This window comes from Camelus bactrianus, chromosome 28 (genome assembly GCF_048773025.1).
Source record: "Camelus bactrianus isolate YW-2024 breed Bactrian camel chromosome 28, ASM4877302v1, whole genome shotgun sequence".
Lineage (NCBI taxonomy): Eukaryota > Metazoa > Chordata > Mammalia > Artiodactyla > Camelidae > Camelus > Camelus bactrianus.
The window spans coordinates 14,941,568-14,959,292 of record NC_133566.1 but is presented as its reverse complement, the minus strand read 5'-3'; the positions used below and the strand labels follow the sequence as shown (position 1 = coordinate 14,959,292).

Below are 17,725 nucleotides of genomic sequence, written 5' to 3'. Positions count from 1 at the left end.
CAAAGAAAAAAATTCCAGCCCCCTACACAACTCTCACACACCACTGTTGTCCTCTTTAAGTGCAATTTTTCTTGCTAATGAGCTCTGGTCTTCATTGGGGCTAGGAGGAAAGACAAGGACCTTGGGAATGTAAGAATCCTTGGTGAATTACCTTAAATTAATGAGACTAATAAGGGAAGTTGAGTTCAGCTGTCAAATTAGCTTTATGTTTTGGGTCTTGATGACTTAAATTGCAGATCCTAATTAGATGCCCCCATATAAGCATGAAGCGGCTTTTAAAGTGCTTTTGACCTAAAAGCTTCTCTGATCCATGAATTCTAGCAAGTATAAAATTAGCCTGTGGGTGTTCCCCTTTAAGCACGTCTATCTGGAGTCTCAAGGTGCCTCGAAGGGGAAGGGGCGGGGGGTGTAGGGGGGACGCCCTGCAAGGGGAGGAGGGTTGGGGAACCTCCTTGAGGGGGACGTTGGGGTACCGATGTTCCCCTCTGTTAGGTGGCATGTCCCCACTGTCCTGTGTAAAGAGGGGTGACTGCAGCTCACTAGCAAGCTGAGCAGGACAGCCAGGCAGAGTGAGAGAATGCTGAGGACACAAGGGGAAAGGCCAAGAAGCCCTCCTGGAGCCCCTTCAGGCCCAGGGTGCCGCCTCTACCTCTGGCCAGCATGGGGTGCAACTTTCAGTGACACAAGAGGGTGATAGCTAAGAAAGAAAGCGGTTCCCCATGGTCACGCCCCCAAACATGGCCATCACCTCAATGCCATCTCCTACTGGCTCTGTCCCTCTCTGTCCTGTCTTTTAGAACAGCATTAGCCGAGCACAGGTAGAACATTTCATTAAAAACATATAGGATGCAGAACTGATGTAAACACTTTTTCATGCTGTGTTGTCTTTATTATACTCATTAAAAGAATTAAACTTTTTATTGGGTATAAAGATCGTTCACGTACAGCTTGGTGAGTTTTCCCACAGTAAATCCACTCATGGACTCAGTGCCCGCATCGGGAGACAGAGCACCCCAGAGCCCCGCAAGCCCCCTCCCGCCCCTCCCCCAGTCAGCCCTGCCCCCAGAGGTGCGGCTGCCCTGACTTCTGACACCACAGACTCATTTGGCCAGTGCTCGGACGTCACAGAGACGGGATTGCCTAAAATTGCCTAGAATAAGGGGTCTGGCTTTCCCCCTTGACACTGTTCTAAGAGTCTCCTGTGTTGTTTTGTCCATTCTACTGTTGACAGACACTTGGGTTGTGTTTCCTGTTGGCAGTTCCGGTCTGAGCTGCACACCGGTCATGGGGTGGGTACAGGTGCAGGGTGAGTAGGTCCCGCCGGTTTCCGAGCATGGCTGAGCCATCTTACGCACCACTAGCAGTGTGTCGGGGCCCCCGTTAATTCCACAGCCTGTGCCAGCACTCGTGTCTGTCTGCCTTTCATTTTCGCTCTTCTAGTGGGTGTGCAGAGGTATCTCATGGTTATAATTAGCGTTTTCCTGACAACTAATGAGGTTGAAGAACTTTTCATGTGTGTATTGGCTTTGTTATGATCTTTTTAACAGCCGTATAATAGTGTCTCATAGACGTCCCAGAGTGCACTTACCCGTAGCTGGGCATTTAGGTTGGTTCCAGTGTTTGTCATGACTGGACTACAGGCAAGAATTTTGTTACTGTTTACAGATTTTGATAAATAATGTCAAACCGCTTTCTGAAATACTCCCACCTCTCTAAAATGTTACCAACAGTATGTATAGAGTTTCCCCTACGTCTGCCAGCAAAGCGTATTCTCGTTAGAAGAAGGAACAAACCTCTTTGAGAAGCCTGCTTAGGTGACTATAGGTACATTTAGCATTGCTTTCATTAGTACAATTGAGTTTGGTCACTTTTCCAATATATTTTCCACATGTATTCATCTTATGAACTCATACCTTTTGCTGCTTGTGTTTTTGGTGTTTTGGTGGCTGTTCATTTGTATAAGCATCACTGAAATACAGGGGTTAGAGCTGCAGGTGCTTTCCTAGTCTCCCCCGTTGTCCTGACATGTATGCCTTCTAAAGTCAGCAAACAAGTGAGTCTTCCCCTTGGTGACTTCGGCTGGGACTCCCCAGTCAGGCTGCTGCCCTCCCTGCTCAGGGCCCCAATGGGAGGGGAGGAGCACAGCCCGCAGGGGAAGCCTGGGTTGCCTGAGGGCCCCGCGCGCTGGTCCTCCTGTCCCCTCAGTTTCAGATGGCTCTTGCGCTGGGCCCTGCCATCTGCCAGACAGCCCCCCAATGGTGCGGGGACAGAGTCAGAGCCTGGGCGTCCTGCTCCACGGAAGGCGGGGTGGCTGGCGTTTGTGAGCAGGAAGACTGGGGCTCAGACTCTTCCCTCCACATTTCCCCGAACCACATCGCAACTGCCTGGGCAGCTCTTCGGGGCAGGCCCCAGTTCCCCTGGGTCACCCTGGGAGGGGGACAGGAATAGGTACTTTCTGTCTCTCTTTTGGGCTTTGTGCAAAGACTTTGTTTTTGAGCCAAACGGCTAGATTGATGTGTGGAGCTCAGGGGAGCACGTGGTAGCTCTTGGCTTCCCGATGTTTCTAGGCACTGACATGATTACATACACATTATAATAAGTATTCCTGAGAACTTCGTGTTTGACCAGTTTGTTTATAATTTTCTATTTTTAGATGATGGATTTGGATGTGCTTCTATGAAGAAATGCCACATGTCTCTACTGGTCCAAGAACAAACATGTCCAGTAAGTTGTTTGGTGAATTAACTGAAGAGCAGGACCATAGGCCCTTCAGGTGCAAAGGTGTGTGGACACACTTTGAGAAGACAAGGGTGTCTGGATATATGGGGACCTTTGAGAGGGGTGTTTTAAACCAATCTTGTTGCTCACTCTAATAATCTAAACTTCTAAAGTTTGGTCCTTTTGAGAGCGAGCAGGAATTGTAGCATATCGATTCGGGAAAACATGACACTCATTCCTTGCTGCTTATTAATCCACTTAGAGCAACATGTGAGTTCCGAGCTGGGCTGGGGTGTCTGTCTGGCTCAGCCAGCGGTGGCCCTTTGCCCAGAGACCCCTATATCCACACAGAGCACTATCCACAGTAGTGATGCGTGGGTTGTCACTTTTGGCGGGAAAGAGAGAGCCCGAGGCTGACACACGTGAAGTTCCTGTAGCTCTGGGAGGAAGAGGGCAAGGTCCCCGCTGCTCAGCCTTGCTGCCCTGGCCCGCACGCAGCAGCCTCTTCCTGCATCCTTGTCCTTCCAACAGAGATGGGAGTGAACTGATTTAAGACTTTAAAGATTCTCTGAGACTTGCTGATGGAAAAGCATAATAAAGCAAACAGGAAAATCTCAAGAGTCATAGTTTACGATTTAATTTAAGCCACTGTTTAACGTGGCATGTCTCTGTTGAGAGCATGATTTCTCTATGGGATCCCGTGAGCGGGCCACGTTGGTGTGTGTGCGAGGGCAGAGGAAGAGGTGATTACACGGGGCCTAGATCATCAGGCTCTCCACCCAGCTGCCTCATCTGCCAGAGGACCCTGGCTTCACTGCATCTTGCCCGTGGAGGTCACATGCTCTCTCCATGGGAGCACAGTGTCTCTCTGTCACCACCCCTGTGTGTGTGTGTGTGTGTTTTAACCGGTGTTTGTTCCTGTTTCTCAGAACTGCTGCCACTTTAGGGGACTAGGGCTTGGTGACAGTGCTTCCCGGGGAATCAGGCGTGGTCTGACCCAGGAACAGGAAGCACAGCATCACCAATGACACCATGACAGCAAGAGAGCACAGCCCTCGCCATGGCGCCAGGGCCCGTGCGATGCAGCGGGCTTCCACCATCGACGTGGCAGCTGACATGCTTGGCCTCTCTCTGGCAGGTGAGCCTCACGGGGCCTGCCCTGGGCTCCTGGTGGGAGCTCTCAGTGTGCGGGCCCCGCACCGTGGCAGCGCTGGGAGGGCCGGGCCTGGCATTCCTCTAGTTGAACAAGAATAGGTGGAAGTCAGCCCTCTCCCTGGGAATTGCTTCCGCTGGAACCTGCCAGCCATCAGTTTTTCAGTTTGCGTGGGCACCTCCAGGGCTCATTTGCGAGTAGACAACATGGGAACGTCCCCAGTTCCTCTCTGGCCAGTGCCCTGGCCATAGTAAAAGCCCTTTGTGTTGTGGTTGTGCAGACCCAAGCGGGAGGGGTTTGATCTCGGGGTCGGAGACTTCTGAGGAATTGCTAAACAAAATGTCTAGAAAACGAAGAAATCAACTCATAGAACAACTTGGGAGGGAAGAGAAAGTAGAGTGCTGGGTTCCCCCAGTTTTACTTGATGTAAGTTTAAAATGTACAGCTTGCTGGTTTGGTTTTACATACATTGTGAAATGATCCCCACCAGTGGGTTGGGTTTTTTGCATAAAATCTGAAAGCATGGAAAAGTTTATCAAGGATGATTTTTCCTGTCATTTCTTTTTTGAATACAGGAAATATACAAGATCCAGATGAGCCCATTTTAGAATTCAGCTTAGGTAGGTGCCTTTTTCCATTTTTTTGTCTTAAACTAAATGTTGCTTAAAAAACAAAAACCCCACGACTGGCGTGAGTTTGTCTCAGAAATCTTGCTGCTGCCACCACTGCTGCTAAAGTGTTTCTGAGATGGTGACACCACCAGGCTGCTCTGCACATCCCGTGGGTGGGAGCAGACCCTGGAGGCTGCCTGCCCTCAGGACTCGTGTCTCAGCTCGTGCCCCACCCAGGCTGGCAGTGGGGAGCAGGGCAGGAGGTGAGCCCATCCAGAGCAGGGAAGACAGCCTCCCCTCCCCTCCCCTCCCCTCTCGTGCCCTTCTGGGAGGGGCAGGGAGTGGGGAGAAGACGGGGTTTCTGGCCAGCGTTGTCAGCCCCTGGCCGCAAGGTGCTGTAGGGGTGTGTTTAGCTTACCGTTGCTCGGCTCTCTACTCCATGAGTGGAGGTGATGGCACGTGGGTGCTCCCCTCTCCTGAGCATCACATGAGAGAACATCCTGACCACTGTCCTGGGCTGTGCCGGCTCCGGGCTCAGGAAGTGGGCTTCTCTGTGGCTTACCTGCAGAAGCTCCTTCTCCAGGATTCGGCGCTCTCTGGTGTTCCTCTGCCCTCCCCTCTTCCTCTCATCCTAATTCTGCCAGGCAGGAGGGTCTCTCTCTGGAGAAAGTAAACCACCCACTCTCACTCCCCACAAAAAGACAAAGAGCTGCTGGCCTTCTGGAATCAAAGCAAGCCGGCCAGGCACCCAAGTCACTGTCATGGGAGCTGCCTAGCCCACCCATGCACCTCAACCTTCAGACACCTCATTCTTAAAAATGAATGGGTATTTATTGGTGCTCACAAAGATCGGTGCATGCATGTTGATTGCAGCTTTATTCATAACAGCCAGCTCTGGAAACAACCACATGTCCATCAGCAGGAAAATTAACTATGTTACATGCACACAGTGGACAGCTGCTCAGCTGGGAAAAGGACTGACCACTGATACACACACACCCCATGTGTGCATTGCAAAGGCACTGTGCAAAGAGCCCGTATGTTGTGTGATTCCTTTTATGTGAAACTCAGAAGGACCAGTCTGTAGTGAGATAAAACAGGCTAGTGGTTATCTAGGAGTGAGGGTGAGAACTGACTGGAAAGGGGTTCAGGGTACCCTTTGGGTGACAGAAGTGGTCTGTGTCTGGACAGTGGTGTTGGGTACATTTTACATATAAATTATACTTCAAAGTTGATTTAAAACAAAATGAAAGAGTAGATCACCAGACCTTTGTGGAAGGCCCACAACATGAAAAAAAAAAAAAAAAGAACTTGGAAGAAACAGAGATATTGAAGAAAGTAGAAGAAAATGTCAAAGAAATTACAGTGTGTGTCCTCAAGAGAAGATGGTATATCCTTAAAACAAAAACAGGAAACTATGAAGAAAAAAACAATTGAAGAACCCGTACAATCTTAGGAATTTAAAATATAATATAGTATTTTATTTTTTTAAACTTTTTTTTACTGAGTTATAGTCATTTTTAATACATAGTATTTTAAAATTCAGCACAGGTTGGAAGATATTTGAGGAATTACCCAGAAAGTAAAATTTTAAAAGCCAAATAGAAAGTGGGAGAGAGATAGAAAATTAGCAAATTCAGGAGGCCCAACATTTAGAAGAGAAAATAAGAAAGAACATAATTGGGGTGGGGAATTAGCAAGAAGCAGTACAAGCAGTCTCTCAGAACTCAGAATGTGCTTCTAGGTTAAGAATGCCCACCAAGTCCGGGCATAGTGGTTGAGAAGGGCCTGTAACGAGCTCAGCATGGTGAAATTTCAGAACACTCGGAATAAAATGAAGATCCTAAAAACTTCCAGAGAGGAAGAAACCAACAGGTGCTTCCTAAGAGCCAGGGATGGAGCTGGCATGGAGGGACTCAGGGACACTGGAAGCTTGAAGACAGCGAGGCAGTGTCTTTAATCTGAGCGGAAAAATGTTTTCCGTCTACAGTTCTCTGCTCAACTGGATGATGTGTCAGTGTGACACTAGAAAGAGGTTTGTTTCACTATGCAGGGTCTCAGATAAGTTTAGTTCACCCCACATCCTTTTTCTGGATGTTAGTGGAGGCTGTGCTCTGCCCTGAAGAGGGAATAAACTGAGAAGAAAGATCGAGGAAACAGGGCGCAACACAGGAGAGATGGAGAAGAAATCCCTAATGAATAATATTTGCTTGGCTTTAATAATGCAGAACACGGATTTAACAACAACAACAAAAAAGAGTGACTGAGTGTAGAGAGAGAAGGAGAGTTGGCATAACTAATTTAAAAATCTTCACCTCTGTAATGCGAATCAGGACTTCTCTGAATCTGGCAAAGCCGGAGCAGTGATATAGTCATGTTAATCAGACAGATGGAGAAAGAAACAGTTTTAAAAGGTGAGGGCGAATTTTATGTAAATGAATTTTACCACAGTTTTTTTTTTAATATGTGAAGAGTAGGAGCCAGATGATTGGTCAAATATTTTATCTTAAAATAAAAATAAAAGTTTAAAATTAAGAAGTACTTATTTAAAAACCTGTAATACAGAAAGAAAATATTAGAAGAGAAAACCCATCAGAGAGAGCTAATCACAATTGGCATTTTGGTGTATTTCCTTCCACATGTTTTTTTACACCCACACAGTGCTGTACAGAGAATTTTAATGATTTTTGGTTGCGGAGGTGATGGAATTATTTACAAAAATGTCATTCTAGTGTTCTTAACGTGATTTTTTCATGTAGCAAAAGATCACTGGCGTCTTTTCATTTTAGCCAACGTTGCCTCATCGTGGATGCCTGAACAGAGTCTATCGTGTGGCTTGGCCATGTTTATTTTAACCAGTCTCCTACTGTGGGACACTTAGGTCTTTCTAATTTGCCATTATCACCACCACTACAGTGAACATACTTATACACAGATCTTTCATATATTTTGCTCCTTATTTCCTTGGGGTAAACTCTTGGATATAGAATTGCTGAGTCAAGTGGTATGTCTTACCTACTGTTTACCTCAATAGCATCGATTCAGCTGGGACTGCATATGATCTGGTTGGTGCAACAAGGCATACCTGTCAGAGATTAATGGTTTCTGTGGAAATATGCCAGTGGAGTGATGTAAGTGATAAACAGGAGACAGGACTGTGGGCCACTGAGAGAAAGCCTCCTGGAAGCTGCGGAACGTGAGCTAGGAGTTGAACCTCGGGTGATACTTATATAGGCTGGGTGGAGACGAGGCCAGGAGAGAATGTCACGTGTAGGAAGGTGTGTCCTGAAGGTGGCAGTTGGCCCATTAGCCCTTAAACTGATCTCTATCTTTCCTGCCTTTGGCCACCTGCTATGTCTCAGCCTATCTGCCATCACTTGTGCTTGAGAGACTCAAATGTCCTAACCTTGCATGATGAAAAGGCAGGCCAGGAGGGACTAGACCAGGGTCATGTAAGGGTGTAGCTTAAAGAAGGGAAAGCAAATGGAACAGTCAAATCTCTTGATTCCTGTTGAGACAGACATCATAAAAGAAATAGAAGAGAACTTTAAACATAATAAAACCTTGAAGCTTCTGGAAGAAAACAAAGAATAATTCACAACTGCAGCTTCAGGGTAGGCAAAGATTTCTTGTCAGAAAGCACTGACTCTATGCTTTAGTTTGCTGTTGCCGCCATGACAAATTACCACTGTATAACACCTGAAACCAACCCAAACTTACTATCTTACAGTTCTCTTGGGCCAAAACCCCAAAGGGCTCAGCTGGGTTTCTACCTAGAGTTTTATAACACCAGAATCAAAGTATCAGCAAGATGCTCTGGGGGCTCTAGGTGGGGATCTGTTTACTTGCTCATTCAGATTGTGGGCAGAATGACTTTCTGGTTTTAGGTCTGAGTTCCCCATTCCTCCCCCTAACCCCAGTATCTTTGCCTTTTAAAGTAAGATTTGTTTTCATCATTTCTGAGTGTAACATATTTCTTCTGAAAATAGAGCTCTTTGCTTGTTCTGAAACTCCTTAACTTTCACTTGGAGGTGAAGGGGAATGACTGTAATTCTGGGGTGACACTGTCAATGTTTCCTAGCCACGGCTGAGGTCCCCATTTCTTTGCTAGCTACCAGTTGTGCCCTGTTCTCAGCTTATAAAGGCCATGCACATTCCATGGCTTGTGGACCCTTCCTCTGTCTTCAGAGCCAGCAGTGGCAGGTCAAGTGCCTTTCATGCTTAGAATCACTCCTGCCTCCTTTTTTTTAAAGTTATTGTTATTGTCGCATCTAATTCACTCTTATACCTTCCTCTTCTACTTTTAAGAACTCATGTGATTAGATTAAGCCCACTCAGATAATAAGGAATAACCTCTCCATGTCAAGATTCCATGACCTTAATCACATTTATAACGTCCTTTTTGCCTGTATATACTCACAGATTCCAGGGGTTAGGACGTGGATGCTTTTTCAGGCAGAGGGACATTTTATCTGCCTGCCACTCCCTAAAATTAAAAGTCTAAAATAAAAACATCAAAAAATCTTTAAGAAAGTGAATAAACCACAGACTGGGGAAAAAAAATACAACACATACTTGACAAAGGACAGAGCCAGAATAAAATGCTTACAAGTCAACAGTAAAAAAAAAAAAAAAAATTCAGTTTAAAAATAAGCAAAAGACTTCAGCAGACTCTTGACAAAAGAAGTTATAAAAATGAACAATAAGCACATGGTGAGAAGATGCTAAACGTCATTAGCCATCACGAAAGTGCAAATTAAAACAACTGAAAAAAAACTGACCCCACCAAATGGTGGTGGTGTGCCGAGCAGCCGGAACTCATGTAAACTGCTGGTGAGATTGTAAAATGATACAACCACTTCAGAAAAACTAGTTTAGAAAACTGTTAGTTGCTTACAGAGCTAGGCGTATACTCTACTATAACCCAGAAATTCCACTCTTAGGTGCTTATGCAAAAGAAATGAAAACATGTTCAGAAAAAGACATGAATAAGAATGTTTATAGCACCTTTATTTATAATGGTTCAAAACTGGAAACAACCAGATGTCTGTTAACAGTAGAACTGGTAAGTAAATTTTGATACATTCTTAAGAAGGAATATAATTCATCTTTTTTTTAAAGAATGAATTATCAGTATATAAATATGCAATATATATGACTCTTAAAACCATTCCATTAGAAATTCAAGAACAGGCAAGTGACAGAAATCAGAAAGTGGTTGCAGAGGTAGAGGAGTTGACTGGGATGTATGAGAGGGAACTTTGATGGAAGAAGTTATCTTGTTTTGATGATGGTTACATGGGTGTATATGATCATCAAAATCCATTGAACTGAAAACCTAAGCTGTTTGTATTTTATTATATCCAATATGTAATGAAAGTCTATAAAGACGCATGAGAAGATAGGACAAAGGGGTTAATTTTCACAAGTAAATGAATTTGCAGAAGTAAAAACCAGTTTCTGAATTTTAAGTCACTAGCAAGCATTTAAAAAAATCAATGTGAATGCTGAGAGCAGGAGTAAAGACTGCTAAAAACCCTCTCCTCCATGAAAGCAGTGAAGACGTGGTCAAAGTCACTGTTTCAGAGCCCTGGGAATTAACCACAGGCTTGCAGCACATTGGAGCGTGTTGACTGCCCCTCCAGAAAGGCTGATTCTTTTTACTAGTGTTGAGCTTTGATTTACCGTGTATTTCGTCAGTTACAGATGGATATTTTTTCATCTTTTAATATCTCTTTAATCAGAAAGTATCTTATAATCACTGGCATATTATAGACTAATGGCAGTGGACCTTTTTTTTCCCCCTCCCTAATGTATCTTACAACAGCATGTCAGATTCAATGAAATATGATCGTTTTTCCTGTGGGTCCCTTCTATGATAGGAGTATCTGAGTCTTATAATCTATTTCAAAATGCTTAGTACAGTACATTTTCTAACTGAAACAGTTCTACAGGGTACCTTTTGTTCTAAAAAAAAAGTCACATTTTTAGTAATCTTGCATTTGATATGAGTCTTCTAAGGAGAATAAATGAACACTGACTTCCTTTAAAGAAAAAAAAAGCTTTGTTTATTTTGACATAGAATTTTAATTTGCTTCCAACATACATCACACAGAGACCCGGGGGCACCATAAGCTTACTCTGTGGCTGCTTAGCTCAGTTGGTTAGAAGTTCGATTAGTTATTAATGTCCAACTTTATGGGTCAGGCCCTTCCTGTGTCGTCCCCTCCATGGATCTAGAAATAGAAAGCCCCTTTCCCCACTGCCCTCCGTTGTCAGTTAAGGCCGTGCTAGCCTGGGGGCCGGCTGAGGAGGCGGGGAGGCGTGAGAGGAGGTTGCTTCCAATGTAAAAAATTCCCTCCCTGTGACAACTGGCAATGCAATCGTCTCAGCCCTTTGAGTGTCACTTACTTTTTTTTGCCTTCTTTGGGTGCGTTTGGAGCGGAGAACTAACTAGAGGCTGACTTTAGAGACTGACTTCTTTCCTTTTCTAATTCTATAGCTTGCAGTGAGCTGCATACCCCATCGCTAGATCGGAAACCAAATAGCTTTGTAGCAGTGAGTGTGACCACCCCGCCTCAGGCGTTCTGGACGAAGCACGCACAGACGGAGATCATCGAGGTGGGTGCTGGGGCTCCCGGCAGCTTGGCGGTGGGGTTTTCGGCCCCTGTGGGCCGGCTCTTCAGTGGCTGAGCACCTGTAGCTGCTGCTATATTCCTGTGAATTGTTGCTGTCTTCCCGGGGTTTTCAGTACATTAATATTTTTCATCACACTTACTCACCTGGGTGGCATTTACATTTGCCATTATCTATTGCAATTATCTATTGACTAGCTGTTTTTGAACAGTGATCCTCAAGGTTGATTGCCGTTAAGAGGTAAGACCCAGTTCTTCCTTGTCACCTCCCGCTGGCTGCTGCTTTTGGAGAACTGTGCTCATTAATCATAGTTTGGAGAGTGTTAACTATTAACCCACCCTCCTGCCAGACGTCCCTTTATTTTTATTAGTTTTTATTTTTATATCCTTTTGAGAGATGTATTGTATATTTACTTTTTACATTCAGTGAAATGATATGCATTCACTCACCTTGGGGATTTTACACAATTTCCTTAGATAGTTGAGCACATTATGTAAGTTGTGAAGCTAAACTGTAGGAGTTGGCTGGTGTGAGGTCCTACAGGATTTTGTTGGTGACACGAGCCCCTGTGTGAATTGCCCCCTCGCTAGCAATCTCAAACAAACAAACTGCATTTCCTTTTTCCCAGTTTCACATTTTGGAAGATAGACCCTTTTTTTGTTCTCTTGGAAATTAATTTCCAAGTTCAAGCCAACAATTTTGTTTTCTAAGCATTTGTCCAGCCCTGCCTACACATGGAGTGCAGTTCTGGGTGCTGTGGATGACACAGACCCCTGAGGCCCCGGCCCTGCCCTCAAGAAGTCTGCCATCCTGTGGCGGGGTGTGGTGGAGATGAATGTGGCTCCATCCAGGCACAGCAGAGTATGAGCAGTGTTAGAGCAGAGAGTCGAGGACGCACCCGGAGGACAGGGTCCCCTCCAGCTCTGGGGACCAGAGAAGGCTTCCTCTGGTGGGGCTTAGTGAAATTCTGACCTAATAGGGCTGGGGTGGGGCCCAAGATCCTGCATTTCTCACAAACTCTTAGGTGATGCCCACGCTGCCAGTCCACGGGACCACATGTAGAAGAGCACGTGGAGTTCTGTGGGAGTTGTGCAAAGGCCTGTCGCTAGGACAGCGTTGTGTGGGTTTGGAGGGTGACTTGATCCTAGGTGGTGCAGGCACCAGGCACAGGCAGGAGCGCAGGGGAGGGGGCAGTGTGTGGCGGCCAGTGCAGGCTCTTCCGCAGGGGAGTCACCTGACCAGGTGTGTTTCAGAGAGGTCCTGAGTCAGAGGTCACGGGAGGAGGGAGAGTGATGGGGGACCTGACTGGTGGCAGGAAGGAGTGGAAAGAAGGGGACAAGTGAGGGAGGCTGTGGAGGTGGAACTTGCAGGGGGAGTTCATCGCTGGGTGGCTGAGAACAGCAGAGAAGACAGCACTGAAGCAGATGCCCAGGTTTGTATCCTTTTTGGAAAGAGTGTCAGAGGGGGTCTGAACCAATGGATGCCGGGAGAGGGTGGGTGGGGCTGTGGCCCCAGCAGGCCGCCCGGGAGGGGCTGTCCAGCAGGCATTGAGACAGTGGATCCAGAGCTGCAGGTAGTGTTGGGAACCGTTAACTGTCTGGCTGAGATAGCGAACCACTGCCCGGGGAAGAGAATGTGATACGGTGGGGCTTTGGAGGGCAGGGCCCAGCTGCCAGGAAATAGCTACCTGTGATCTAGAAACTAGCAGCTGTCCTCAGAAAAGGATAGCCTTAAAAAAGTCAGACTTTAATTACTCCAAACCCAGGATTCTAGAAATAAGAAACGACTCTAGCCATTCATTTCCTCTTCCATCTGCCTTTCTACATCTTAAAGGAATAGCCTGCAGTAGTAGATCCAAATAAGTAACTCATATAAAGCTGTGAGGCTAAGAATATGTGTGGACATTTCCCTCATTTTAGTTTTAGAAAATCCTTCCTACCAAATGAGAAATCCTTAGAACGAGCCCTTGAGTCCAGCTTGTGTGGTGCCTATTGGTTGCATCTGGACCTATAAAACTGTCCTTTTTGGAAAGCAGTGTTTTTGGTTGTATGCATCCACTTAAGCCCCATTAGCCTTTGTGTTGATCCAAGTTGGTGAGAATGTTAGTTTCTCCTTCTGAAAATGTTGGTATATTTCAAAACAACCATTTACAAAAAAAATCCGACTCTGTATTCTGATTCTTTTCTTTTCTAGGGAACCAACGATCCTATATTTCTAAGCAGTATTGCCTTCTTTCAAGACTCGCTTATCAATCAGATGACACAAATCAAACTCTCCGTGTATGATGTCAAAGATAGATCTCAGGGAACAGTTAAGTGCCATGTTGTGGTTAGTGGGATAGCCTTCCCTTTGTTTTTAAGTTATGTAATCATTTTGGACTGGCCTCCCTCCTGGCTCACCAGTGAATGTCCAAATGTGCTTGTCTTTGGGAAATTCTTCTGAGCCTCCCTGTTGGGCTCCGGAGATGAGGAGGTCAGACATGTGGAGGGAACCAGCCAGCTGGGCACCCCAGCGCCTGGCAGTTGGAGCAGAGGCAGAGCACGTTGCACTAACGTTATCTCTCCCCCTCTTCCTCAGATGTACTTACTGGGCTCTGGAACGTTCATTGTCAAAGATCTGCTCCAGGACAGGCGTCATAGGTTGTATTTAACGCTAAGGTTGGTATTTAATTTTATTCCTGTGAAAGGATTGGGAATTATGAGGTCCAGGGCCAGATAGAGAAAGGCCCTACTTCCTGTACTGAGAGAGCATCCTGTCCCCACCGCCACCCTCCCAGAGGCCAGTCTCGGGTGGCAGGTGGTTGTCACTGAGGAGAGAAAAAAGCCCTCAGCCAGTCAGAAGACCTGTCACGAAATGGAAATGTGCAATTTTATAGGAGGTACTCAGACCCAAAGGAAAACCTAGATACACATCTAATAATGCCAGCGCATTTGTCTGTTATCCATCCCCTCCCAAATAGGACGTAACCTGCCAGGGAGCAGGGATGTTTGATGGTTTTGCTTACCAAGCACCTAGAACAGTGCCTGATGTTTAATAAATATTTGTGGAAGGGAAGGGAGAAAAGAAAGGGACAACTCTTCTATGTTGGGGTCAAGATGTAAGCCTTTCCCAAATTCATTTTAGGGGCAGTTCCCACCCTGACATGGTGACATGGTGTTCTTTTTTTTCCCCCTAAAATGGTGTAAAAATTGTGAAAATAGTCCAAAATAGCAAAGACAGTTTTGACAAGGAAGATGAATTCCCTGCTAGTAGTGTGACATTTGGAAAGTGCAGGGAGGACAGCGTTGCAGGCACTGGGCAGGGGGAGCTCTGCACTGGTCCCCTGTGTGCACTGATCCTTGGTGCGTGTGGGAGCCTGAGTCAGTTCAAAGGGAGAGCCTCGGAGGAAACAGGACCGGTCATGTAGGGGGAGGGCCTTAGAGAAAAACACTCAATAAGTCATGTGCTGGAGCTGATTCTACTTGGATTAGAGGCAAATGTAAGAAATCATCAATTTTAAAAGGAGCTAGAGATGACCGTTGAACAGAGAGCCTAGGGGAGCTTTTCCAGGCAGGAAAACAGTGAGAGTCACAGAGCAAATGGCCAGTGGATGTGACCACATACAAATTTAGAATCTGGCTAAGTCCCACCTCTTAAATAGCAAGCCTGTGGCTTCTCTGAATGAATCAGGGATTCACTGGGGCTTCCCTAGGTGAATCAAATGGGCTCAGGCAGCCAGCAGCCACTCTGAGGGGCCTTAGGGGCGAAGTTCACTGGGGCTAGAGTGGCATCAGCTGTATCGTGCCAGGATTCAGAGGCTTTGGGAAATCCTGGGCGGCATCAGCTTACTTGGAGTCCAGCCTTAGGCCCTGAGGCTAATCAAAGCTTGAGGGTGGGTAGGAAGGGGCAGAGAGGGGTCCAGTGCCAGAAGAAGATGCTCTCAGGTCCTGACTCCGAGATGTGTCTCTATCACTCTCTGGGTCAGGGTCAGCCCAGGGCTGATGGGCAGGCCCCTCTGGCCTCACCAGGCATGTCCTTCCTTCCACTCTCATCCCTTCTCTCTGCCCCCATGGTTTCCTCTTCTGCCTCCCCTGGAGCCTGTGTGTGCAGTAAATGCTGTCTGACTGACCAGCTGGCCGGATCCTGGTGCCCCCAGGACCCTGAGCTTGGCGTTTAGCAGAAAATGAAACTCAATCACGGCATTTCTTACCGAAGCCTGTGGCTGGTTGCAGGTCTGCGGAGAGTGACCGCGTGGGTAACATCACCGTGATGGGCTGGCAGATGGAGGAGAAGTCTGACCAGCGGCCTCCCGTGACCCGGTCTCTGGACACCGTCAATGGGAGGGTGAGTGTGCCCCCTTCCTCCTGTCTGTTAGGTGGACTTGGCCTCTGAGTTCAGGCGAGAGTAAGGCAGGGCCTGCTGCTTAATGCAGCCCCCTTCCGGACAGGCCAGCCCCCCTCCCAGGCACTTCTCCAAGTAGAGAGAAAGGGGTCCCCTGCCTCCGCTCCGGGCCACATTGGTCCCTCCAGGGAATGGGGGCTGCAGTCGGGAGGGGAGAGGTGGCCAGTGGGATGTGGAATGAGACCAAGGTCACCTCTGATAGCTTGTTACTGTCCTCCTGTCCCAGACACTCGTGTGCCCCAGAGCCGCCTTCCCCACGTCTCACCTGCACCCCTGTCCTGCCTCCTGCGCCCCACTCCTCCCCGTCTCCCTCACTCTCTCTCTCTCTCACCCCCTTTCATGCACAGTCGCTCACACAGACACAGTCTCCAACAAGAATTCTAATTTAAGAGCCCAAACACTGGTAAGTAGTCATTGTAGAATACGGAGATCTCTCATTTTACCCAAAATAAGCCCAGAACCTCAGCTGTGGAAGTACTTCTGGGATCATCTACTCCCGCCCTTTCATTCTACACAGCAAAACGCCAAAAGACAGTGGAAGTGACTTGGTTGAAAGACACGCATGTCTAGAAGAGTGTGTGTGTGCGGAGTACACTCAGCGTATGGGTGGCGGATTCGTTTGTCTGTGGCTAGGGCGGTGTGTTTATCATGGTGGATCCTAGTTGCAAGAGTTCTTTTATGATGCCGTGTGTATGATGTGCTCCGAGTCAGTTTTCTGTCCCTGTTCTTAGATGGTTCTGCCCGTCGATGAGAGTTTGACCGAGGCTTTGGGAATCAGATCCAAGTACGCTTCGTTGCGAAAAGACACTTTACTGAAATCGGGTAAACAGCTTCCTCCATTGGTACTCTCGCCACTCTTGTGAGTGTCCCCTCGGGCCCGTGGTCCCCCTCTCCCCGCCTGCTCTGATTGTCAGGGCCACGTACCCCAGTTGTCACCTCTCTCCGCACGACAACGTGCTGTTATTTATGTCTGCATATCGGGAGCCAGGAATGCCCCGAGGGAGGCGTTCTGTCTCCTTGGGTTCAGGGACTGACAGCCTCCCCGCGCACCCGGCCCCGGCACATTAGAGCCAGTTACACATTCTGGGACCACAAGATTGCACGTTGTAGGAGAGGAGCGTTCAGACTCGGTCCCTTGATGGGTTTGGGTTTAAATGTTTTAATTCCCTTGAGATGAACAGTAAGAAGCCTTGGGGGTGACGGCCCTGTTGAGGGCCTGGGCGGAGGGCCCATGCAGCGGGTCTGCAGCCAGCTCACCGGCGGCCTGTCCCCCTCCCCCACCCAGTGTTCGGTGGTGCCATCTGCCGCATGTACCGGTTCCCAACCACTGAGGGCAACCACCTGCGGATCCTGGAGCAGATGGCGGAGAGCGTGCTCTCCCTGCACGTGCCGCGGCAGTTCGTGAAACTCCTGCTGGAGGAGGATGCCGCCAGGTGAGGACGCCTGGAGGGACCAGCCCCCCCGACCCCTGTCACCTGCCTCTTCCTTTCTGGAAAGCTCTTAGATGTATGGGTGGAGCCCTGGCATCAGATGGGCCAGACTGCAGACCCAGCCCCCACCACTCACCTGCTCTGCTGGGGCCGCAAAGCCTCATTTTGCTCATCTGGGTCCTGGGGTTCGCGAGCAAGGACGTCACAAGAGAGCACGCCTGACGCAGCAGCTGCATGCCTGGCACTGAGTACGGGTCCCTTCCTGTCCCCTCCTTTCCTCCCATCTGGCCTTGAGATGGTTAGAAAGAGCTGGTCCCTCTCTGGCTCTGGCTGCCTGGGTCACAGTTTCCTGGGGTCCAGGCTCCAGAGGGCTGAGGAGGACCGTCAGGGCGCCCTGGTCCACAGCGTATTTCACTGGTCCTGAGGCAGGAGGAGCCTGAGAGGCGGTGCAGGCACTGCTGAGCGTCTCTGCCTGTGTCAGGGTCATCTCTGCTCCTCGTCAGGAAGCGACGCTAATTATAAACAGCCCAGCAGGAGCAGGAGGGAGAGCAGTGCAGCCAGGTCCCACTGCTTTTCATTTCTTTTAATCTTAAATTCAAACTTAGAGAAAAATGGCAAGAATGATGCAAGGAGCTGCTTTATCTCCCTGTGTATGTGTATTCTTGTAGTTAATTTTTTAAGATTCCCTTTCAGCTTTTCTGCACTTGTATCTATTTGTGTAGCTACCAGCTGCTTTTCCACATATCTTCAGTTTTCACATTACAGTTTTTAGTGTTGCATAATTTCCCCCTGTTCGG

General features: G+C 47.7%; 1 protein-coding gene across 9 annotated transcripts in view; it reads left to right on the top strand.

The window, feature by feature from the left end:
- Window positions 1–17,725, top strand: part of INPP4A (inositol polyphosphate-4-phosphatase type I A) — a 117,308-nt gene that overhangs the window by 59,828 nt on the left and 39,755 nt on the right. For 8 of the 9 annotated variants that reach the window (XM_074354453.1, XM_074354451.1, XM_074354450.1 and 5 more), the window contains exons 2-10: window positions 2,654–2,724; window positions 3,648–3,856; window positions 4,447–4,491; window positions 10,985–11,103; window positions 13,312–13,428; window positions 13,696–13,775; window positions 15,330–15,441; window positions 16,230–16,320; window positions 16,784–16,931. In XM_074354453.1, the coding sequence (XP_074210554.1) occupies window positions 3,751–3,856; window positions 4,447–4,491; window positions 10,985–11,103; window positions 13,312–13,428; window positions 13,696–13,775; window positions 15,330–15,441; window positions 16,230–16,320; window positions 16,784–16,931 (818 nt within the window). In that variant the 5' untranslated portion in view covers window positions 2,654–2,724; window positions 3,648–3,750. Of the gene's footprint in view, window positions 1–2,653; window positions 2,782–3,647; window positions 3,857–4,446; window positions 4,492–10,984; window positions 11,104–13,311; window positions 13,429–13,695; window positions 13,776–15,329; window positions 15,442–16,229; window positions 16,321–16,783; window positions 16,932–17,725 lie in introns of all 9 variants that reach the window. The other variant, XM_074354448.1, reaches the window with a different exon arrangement.